Below are 9,774 nucleotides of genomic sequence, written 5' to 3'. Positions count from 1 at the left end.
CATTAAGTCTCCGTGGTGAATGAAGAACAGCAATATTCTGCCAACAGCACTGTCTCATCATGGGAATGTTGTACTCAAAATGCTTTAAACCAAGGTGTGGGGGATCAGTTGCTGAGGACTTTGGATCAAGGAACCCCCCCACCTTCCATTAAAATATGAGTCTCTGTTCCTATGAATGTTTTGTTTTATTAAAAAGCACTGTTTCATTTTCCATGTTTAGCGGAATATTCATGTGTATGTTGGTAGCTATTCGGACTGAGAGTGAAACAAGTTTGGACAGTGATCGGTTTCTAACAGGCGCTTAGGGCAGCCTCGGGTCGGAAGGGTCCCAGTTTCGAAGAAGAAGAAGAAGAAGAAGAAGAAGAAGAAGAAGAAGAAGAAGAAGATGGTTAATATAGCAGCTACAGTGTAACGCACGGATCGTTGAATGTGTTTTGTATGTTCAGAAAAAAAGGAAGTAAAGGAAATGTACAACCACCGCATATCTTGATACCGCTTTTGTTTGAGTGTGCAACAAAGGCTACAAACCCACCTTTTAAGAGTTTTATTCAACCAAAACATTGATTAACAAATTTGAAAATGATTATTCTTGATCCTTTCCACGACGGCATTTGACAAAATGCAAGGTTTATTACTTAATTATGCTTTTATTGTGTAAATTACTTTGAAGTGTCTTGTTGCTGAAATGTGCTATACGATTAAACTTGACTTGGCGGCACAATCATGCACTGTTTTGTTTTGGTCTTCTCCAGTGTTTTATTGAATGTCTGACCTTTTTTTTATAATTGTATTAACAGAAGTCTCACCACTTTGTTGGTTATGATATTTTTTCTACCCTACTTCGGTAGAAAAAGAAAAAAAAAAGGATCAACTGATGAGAGATGAGTAACGGAAGAGGAAACGGCTGAATGATAGGAGTGTGGGGGTTGGAGTGGACACGAGGATGGGCTATGACGGGATGAGGGAGGGAGAGGTAGGGCAGTGATTGGAAGTACTAGGCAAAGGTAGACTGATAGTTCCAGCTGAGGGAGGATGAATGTCGTTTGAGTGAGGAACATTGGATTTAAAATGTGCTTTGTGTAAATGAAAGTACACAACAAAAATGGACCCGTTGTTACTCCAACAGACTGCATTTGTATCCTGCAGAGACACCGGCAGGGCACGTTCTGAGATTTTGAATTTACCTTATTTAAGTCACAGCTTAAGTCTGGTAAACGGAGAAACAAACAACATAACTTAAGAGTCAAACCAAAGAATGCAATAACAAGTAGACTGGTGTTAAGTGAGGGTAGAAAGGGGCAGCGTGGGGCAGCTGGGTAGGCAACATTAGCTAAGGCCTCATAGGAGACATTTTGGGGCCAAGCCTACAGTAATGAGCATAGGAGTCCAACTGTGCATGCACTGGAAGCAGACAGGAAAGACAGACCGGTGGGGGAGAAAGACAGGTGTCAGGGGGCGGGTGGTGCAGAGCTTGATCTTTCAGCACACTCTAAGCTTTTGTTCACAGCTGAAAATAAATGAAAGCATGCATGCCACATTTAACACCAGAAAGCACTTCTCCAGGTACTGCTGGAGGATCTGGATGTTAAGACATAATTTCCTGTTACGTACTGCAGCTAGTACAAATATAAACACATGTTTTAAAAAAACAAAACAAAAAAAAACTTTTTTCACATCTTATCACAATGCAACCTCAAACTTTAGTGTATTTTCTTGTGGAAATGCTTTTCATTCCAAGCACAAAATTGTGACTTGGAATGAAAAGGTTTGATTTGCATTTTACTCCATCCCCTTTACTCTGATACCACCAAAAAAAGCACATGATTTGTGTAATTTAATCACAATATAATATGGCTGTTTGGTGCAGATCCCAGGGGTTTTTTATCCTTGGTGCTAACTGAGCAAGCAGCAGTCAGTCAGAGCTCAGACGGAAACTTGGGGAAGAAACTGAAAGCAGTTAAAGCATTAAAAACAATATTCCAACAATATGAAAGAGCTTGTTGCTTACAATAACAATATACAGCCTGTACCTTTGCCTTCTTAATTTCCAGACGGCACAAAAGGCTCAGGAGAGAGAAAATGACATCAGAACAACAAAGCTTGTGTACACGCAAGAGGTCTCACTTTAATATAAACTTTAGGATTACATCTGTGTCTGGTGCATTTTTGTTTAAAATATGTTTGAATTTCATTAAGTGAGATTATTCACAGTAAGCAGAGTAGCCATGATTCCCCCCCCCAGTAAGAGTAGCAACCATATCCCAAGCTTTGAGCATCTCGTAGAGCTTGTTGCTTACAGTAACAATATACAGTGTGTAGATTGACGTTGTGTGTAGATCTGTCTTTCTCTCTAACTGGCTCTGCTTTGTTTCTGTGCTCTTGGTTTTATATTTGTTTAAACCATCATTAACAAGCTTACATTTTTACTCAACCCTGAAAAACACAATCGCAATATTAGAGAGAGCAATAATGCATGCAAAACAGGCATGTTTAACATTTGCTCCACTTTGCACTGCGGTTCGTGCCCGCACAGCATGGTGGGTGTTTTTAACGCGCGCGCGCGCGTGTATGTACTTGTGAGTCTCACAGCGAGAAACCTTTTTTTTTCCTTTTTCTTCTTCTTGTTTTTTTTTTTGTTTTTCTCCTATCGGACGTCGCATCTCGTGTCAGGGCTTCCAGGTCCTGGGCCAAGTTTCTTCGTGTCAGACCATCCACACGGGGATTCAGGCGTAGGCTGCCCACGCGGCCCAACCCACCCGCGCGCGCATCTCATCTCCGCTCCACGCTGCGTAACCAACTCCTTAGCGAGGCTGGACTGGTAGCAGAGAGGAGGCATGGGGAGATGTTCCGTCTTTATTTGACTGAAGGCGCAGATGAGGACCACTTAAAGCGACTTCTTTGACTTCAGTCCGTGATTCTTTTTTTTATTTAAGGACTAACTGGTTTTATTTTTTATTACTTACGAGCAAAGGAAAGACACGCACTGTGTGGAGAGAAAGGGGAGAAAGAAAGAAAGAAAGAAAGAGGGAAAGAAAGAAAGGAAAAGGGAAGGTCCAGGTTGCTGAGAAAGGCTGGGTGCGCTAGAACGTCGGAAAGTCACGGATCATGCTTATGGGAACTCCCGATTCCGTCTTGATAAGGTATTTGAAAACAAAGAAGTTGTCTCGTTTGCCTCCGTTCTTTGAACGCTCATCAAGTCCAGAATTTACTTCACGCGACAAAAGAATCAGAAAGAGGGATGACGAGCGCTCCCTTTCCTCCGGTGTTTATTTCCTTTGGCACAGTTACTTAAAAACTGCAACATGTTTTCATTTTAATGGCGATCTGGAAAAAAAAATCCTTTATGAAACGAGTTGGACAATTTAATGCGCTTTTCTTTTCTCATGTCAGAACAAAAGCCCATTAAAAAAAGCTTCAAAAGAGTAAAGTCTTCTTTGCTGGATTATCAGGGCTAATGTTTCGTTCTTGATGCTATTCCATTTATTATAATAATCTGGATTAGTGTGGCGTAAATTGCTTTTTTCCCCCTCATTTTTTGGCGCATACTCCTGTATGCCTACCACTGAATGGTGTGGGCTAAAAACCTTCAGTATATCAGAGACAGAGCGGTCCATCTGTTCAATCACATAGCAACAGGAAGAGAAAAGGAGTCAGGAATAAAAAATAAATAAACAAAATCGTTACTATTTCTATTATATAACAGTGTAAATCTGTGGCAGTAAGATATCTCTACACTCAATACGCTTCAAAAAGCCTGTCTAAATGTGGGATGCCTTGGAAAATCTCACCGCCAGTGGTTTTGTTCATGTGCCACTGCCATTTCTGATACGTCAAAATTCATATGATAGTGGAATGAATAAAGCATGTGATTTATTTTAAATCAATGCAGTGCCTTAGCTAACTTCTTAATATATATATATATATATATATATATATATATATATATATATATATATATATATATATTTTTTTTTTTTTTTTTTTCCAATTATGATCACAAACCTTAGTTGTTAGTGGGTTTACGTTTGATAAATTGGGCATAACAGTGAGATGGGAAGACATCAAAGCAAGGTTTTCAAAAGTTCTGAAAATAAAAATCTAAAGTGTGACATGCCTTTGGACTTCCTCAGAATACATATACTTTGAAAAAAAAAAAGAAACCTTTCAGTGAAATTATAGCTGAAAATCTTTAGCAACTGGTGTTTGCCAGATTTGAACATTGAAAAAAAAAATAGATTTTACCCATTCCCTTTTGCAAAACAGATAAGGCTTAGTAAGATTCAATGAAGAATGTCTGTAAAAAGAAAGTTTCAACTCTTGGTACATATTTTTAGTCAGGTTTAAGTCCGTGCTTTGATTGGGCCATTGTAGCACAAACATTTGGACGTAAGAATGGCCCAGAATTTCAGCCCTGGCTGCATGTCCTGCAAGAAGGAAGAACCTCTACCCGGGTTTTAAATCTCTCTGAATCTGTGTCTATATATATAACACTTGAGTGAATTTAAGGTGTTGCTGTCTTTGATTTTTTTTTAAATGTATAAGAACAGGCTAAGTTGGAAGAATGATTGCGCAAAAGTGTCGAGGGTTTGTAAAATTCTGCTGCTGTGTAGTACGTTCACTGGAAGCAAGTTCTTGTGTTGCCAAGGGACTGATGGACAGAATGGTTTAAGTGTTTACTTGGCTCATTGTGTGATTTATCTGTGCTGAGCTGATCACTCTTTCACTCTCTTTTTTTTTTGTTTTTCCTCTGTCGCTCCTTCTTTGCTTTTTCGCAAACAATCCTTCCTCCACCTGCATGTCTGGTGTTGATCTCTGAACACCAACCACTCCCTTCCTCCCTCCAACCTCTAATCCTCTGACCTCTCCTCTAGAGTGGCTCTGCCTGATGCTCTATCATGACTGATGGCGAAGGGAGAGTGCGCTTTCAGTACGAAGAGTGCCAGGAGCAGGGCGAGGTACAGGAGGACGTGAGGCTTTCTGTATCGGCAGGCCACAGGACCGACGCCCCAGATCACAATGGTGACCCAGAAGGACAAAGAGGAGGAGCAGGAGGAGGCCGGGAAGAGGAGCAGAAGCAGCAGCAGCAGGAGGAAGAGAAGGAGGAGGCGCTGGAGAAGAAGAGGAGAGGGAGCTGTGGCGGTCGAGGAGAAAGGAGAGACGAGTGGAGCGCAGAAGTTCAGGAATGTGAGGAGGAGCAGGAGCCAGAGCTGGAAATGGAAGCTGGGCCTACGCTGGGAGTCCGCATCACAGCTCCAATCCGCGACCCGGACTGCGTGTCTGAGGAGGAGGAGCAGCAGCCGTATCCGGCCCTGGCTCCTGTGGCCTTCTTCTGCCTGAAGCAAACAACAAGGCCCCGCAACTGGTGTCTTCGCATGGTCTGTAATCCATATCCTTTCATATGCCGGAGATCATGATCCGACGACTGGTAAGCCCGAATGTGTCCCCGTCCTCGTTTGCCTGGTTATGGTAAAGGTTGTATGAGTCGTTGGCGGTTGTTGGATGGTCAGTACAAGGGGCCACCATCTCTCCAGTACAGCACATAAAACAATAGAAAACCTGTTCGGTGCAGGACTGGCAGATAAGTTCTAGTTTTTTCTATCTGAATCAATAATCCTGTATCCATATAAACTAGATGTGGAAAGCTTTTTTGTCTGTCTAAAAGTTTTGGTTTTTCAAAGCATCACAGTACATTACATTGTCAACATATGCAGCAAGTCGCCTGTCTGAACTAATGGGTAAATATTTGGAGGTGTAGAAAGTAGCCTTGAGAGGCATCACTTCCCTTTCTTCTTGTGGTTTAGATGGTTTAATGGTGCTTTTGATGAACTTTTGTGCTGAGCTTATTTAATATATCAGTATGGTTAAGTTTTGGTGATTGGTGAAAACGTTCTGTTAGTAAAAATAATAGTTTGGTACTTAACCCAGTCAGTCAGTCAAGCACTGTTTGCACAGTGATGTTAAAGCAGCACCTTTTCTCCAACGAGAGAGCTAATGGATGCATTGTGGTGAGGTCCACTAGGGTCAAGCTGACCTTATTTGTGTAGGAATGCTTGTTGGCGTTAATAAATGGTAGGGGTGTAAAAATACATCCTGTTCACAAGACCAGATACAATATTAGGGCCACAAGAATGAGAAGAATAAAGAGTCGTATGTTTTGTTTTCACAAATACAGTCAAGCTTTACCAAATTGGTTTTTTGATCAATTTCTAATCTATAGTGTAATCGAGACTTGAGTAGTCCATATAAAGTGTTTTTCATTTTTATCTCAATCTCCTAATGCCAGTATCCCAAAACAAAAAAAGAAAAAATCATAATTGTGTTTCCAGCAACAATTTTTGTGTGCATTTTGAAGTATCGCGCAAGAAAAGGTTGATGGAAACCAAACACTTCCAAATAGCTTCCTCAGTTTCGTAAAAAAAAAAAAAAAAAAAAAAAAAAATATGCTGCTTGCTTGAGGTGATTTTTCTCTTTTCTGAAAGTAGTTAACGTGCTAAAGCGCGAAGATGTGATATAGTAAACATTTACTTCACATGACCGATCAGCTGTTCCCGCCGTTGGTGAAAACACCCGGCAAACACTGCACAGCATGGCATCATGGTCTGAACTTTTTTGTTTGGCTTTGGAGTTATTTTGATCCAAGTTGAGGCTTTGACTTTTATCAGGCAACACACAAGTTGGCAAAGCGAATTTTTTTTGCAAAGATCATGGCTTATTACAGTCTGTTGTGTCTTGTTAGGTCGATATTGTTTCACCAACGGGCATGACATGATCAATTGATTTTGATAAGTTTTGTATTTTAATAAGGATTAATTTGTGCTGTGTTTGGATTTGACTGCAACTCTATGATGGTAATGTATTAGAATGATTTATTTTTGTAACTATTTGTACAATGGGTTTTATTGTAACTTGGTCTTATTACCATAAACTAAGTTAACTTGAACTGTTTCAGCCAGCTGACCAGAAGCTTGTAGCGTCAGAGTCAGCACTAAAGCTGCTAAAAACCATGCAGTATTTCTGGTATCTCACTATAAGTATCTTATAGTGAAAGAGTAAAATGGAAATTATAGGTGGATTTAGACCCGAATCTCCTTAAAATATCTGTATACTTTAGTACCAGTAAACAGCTTATGTCTATAATATTTTAGGTAATCCTGATAACAAACTTGTACATGAGTAACTATTATGATTCCATTAAAATAATCATGCATAATAGACATCTCAGCAGGGAACTAAGTTCTTCTGATCTCGATTTTAGGATTCGTTTAAGCTCTTGGGGGAAAGTTTTAAATCAGATTTTAATCTTTTATTCTTTTTTTACAGTGCAGATATAAGCAGAAAAAAAGGAGAAAAGAAAATAAATGTACAAAAAAAAAGGATACATGAAGTCAAGTTAAATCTATGAACCGTGGTTTGTGTTCAACAAAATCTTTCCAACTAGAATCAGATGGATTTTTATTCTGTATGTTTGATTTCAGTTTGTTATTTCTCTCCGTTTCTTTCTACCTGTCAGCCTTTCCCGATAACCAAGCAGTTTGCGGTTTGCCAAAAATGTTAATTGAATGAACAGTATTGCTCCCTTCAGTTTTACATATGTTTTCATATGTAGTTGTAGCGCCAGTCTTGCATGTTTTATGTATTTCTGTGTGTGTATGTGAATTTGGAGTTTCATTGTGACGGCAGTCCATAAAAGTCTGGAGCTTTTATGGGATTCAGTGGTTTGGAGACGAATCGTCAAGTTGTTTGAATTTTGAGAAGGTGTAGATGCTGCAGACAGGAAGTAAATAGACAATCGGGGTCTCTTGCGTCCTGTGTGTTTCCATATTCTTAAACATAAGCAAACTCAGAAAAAAAACCTTGAAACATTCATTCAGCATCAGTTACATCAGTTCAAAGTTTTATGCGAAAATTTGTTTACTTTCGTTGATTAGCTGTCGCAAGTGAAGTTGATGAATCACATCCTCTTCAGCACGGTGCCGTGTGACGTAGGTCAAAAACTCTCATCAGCGATCTGCCTGAACAGGTCGGTGTGCGTCAGCCTGGTGTTCTACACGACCCTCCTCTTCAGGAGAGCTTAGTATAGATCCAGTGCTTTAATGTCTCAATAAATCTGGGAGTGATGACATTGACTGTGCATTTGTGGCGGTAGAGAAAGGGTATCTGGCTGGCATATTCTGTTGTGAAAGATTTTTATTCAGTTTTTTTTATTGTATTATAATTATTTTTTTATCCAAATGGCTTTTAAACGATTAATGGCTTGTGCAAACCCATTTAGGTAGTATCTGAAACATTTATTTTTATGTTTTTGTGTCCACCGGGTCTTAATAGGCTCATGAAAGGTCAACGTCATTGCGAAACTGGCCTTTCTATCGATTATGAAAACAGTCAGCGTTAACAGATGTTAAGTATGCAACACAGCCGCATGTTGAATGTAATGCACTACATTTTTTTTTAAATGCGATAAAATTGTTTCCCTTTGCTGGCATGAGTTTCTCTTGGTTCTCTCTGGCTTCATTTCACAGTCCAAAAAAAAAAAAAGAAAAGATATGGCTGTTCCCATATATTGGTGTGAGTCTGGTATGCTACCACTGTCATTGTATTGGTTATACCACTTATTTATTGGTATTTTACTTTGTATTCATAGTCTAAGACAATAAAAACAAGCAAAAATATTTATTAGTAAATATTAGTAATTATTTAAAAAAAAAAAACAACAACCCTGTTAAATCTATTAGTAGCTTGCATTATTGTTTTGGACCATTTTCCTTTTTGCAGAGCGGGGCTGCTCAGTGAATTGTCCAAAGGGCCACTTGAGTAACTTTAATTTTATGCATTGCTTAGGGTCAACTAATTGGTTGTAAAAATTATTCCTGCTAAGAAAAAAAAAAAAAAAAGAAACTTTAAAGTTGATTTTCATTCTGCAATAACTGGGCTCTGGCAGTCATTGCAGCTGATCAAAAAAACAAGTGACATGCTGCACTGGTGACAAAACTACATTTTTATGTAAATTGCCATGTTTTAGAGAAATAACTGCAAGGAAAAATGTCTGAGATGTTGAATTTCACTGTGTTTATACTCTGATCATTTGAATTCAAGCTGTGATCCCTGATTACAACTGTGTTTTCTGCTCAAACACTCACTTATTTAACTTCAGCAAGTAAGGCGCAGGGCTGCATGATGTCGGGAAATTGGATTGCGATATTATTGGTTTCAAATTTCTCTGTGACCTTTAGGATCTTGACTAAAATCTGCATCAGGTGAGCAAAGTGTGTTTTCATGGTGGGTAGAAATAGCAGGCAACAAATATTGCATTCCTTCGAGTACTTAGCAATATTATTGTTCACACAGAGACATTTCAGCGAATATATTGTGCAGCCCGTACTTAAAAGCCCATGAATTGTCAAAAATCCCCACTTTCTCTATTATTTTGCTTTTGTTGTTGCTATTTATTTTTGACCTGGCAAATGATAATACTTAAGAAACTCGACGGAAAAAAGAATCAACAGCAGTGACTTTCAAATAAAATAAATTGGTTTTGCATGCAGAACTACCACTTTAGGTATGTTTATTATAGTACATATAATGTGAATCTGTTTATTATAACCCTAATAAGATAGGGTGCACTCATTTCCTTTCCACACTTTGTTTTTGTGAGTGGACATATTTCTAAATGTGTTTCTTGAAAACAATGGAAAAGTGTTGTGACGTTTCAGTGAGCTGACCTGCAGTGCACAGCAATGAAGGTAGGGCCACGATTGCACTTTCTCTGTCATCTCA

At 39.1% G+C, this 9,774-nt stretch overlaps 1 protein-coding gene across 1 annotated transcript; it reads left to right on the top strand.

Moving 5' to 3' along the window:
* The first annotated feature begins 2,296 nt into the window (after positions 1-2,296).
* On the top strand, positions 2,297-8,895 carry LOC148157977 (uncharacterized). The gene is made up of 2 exons (XM_088008241.1): positions 2,297-3,140; positions 4,872-8,895. The coding sequence occupies exon 2, from the start codon at positions 4,896-4,898 to the stop codon at positions 5,412-5,414; it is 519 nt and encodes a 172-aa protein (XP_087864367.1). The 5' UTR covers positions 2,297-3,140; positions 4,872-4,895; the 3' UTR covers positions 5,415-8,895.
* The last annotated feature ends 879 nt before the right edge of the window (positions 8,896-9,774 follow it).

Source organism: Poecilia mexicana, unplaced genomic scaffold (genome assembly GCF_051168715.1).
Source record: "Poecilia mexicana isolate PSO_F unplaced genomic scaffold, ASM5116871v1 scaffold_8, whole genome shotgun sequence".
Classification (NCBI taxonomy): domain Eukaryota; kingdom Metazoa; phylum Chordata; class Actinopteri; order Cyprinodontiformes; family Poeciliidae; genus Poecilia; species Poecilia mexicana.
Note: the sequence above shows the minus strand (reverse complement) of the source record. Positions and strands in the feature narration are given on the sequence as shown.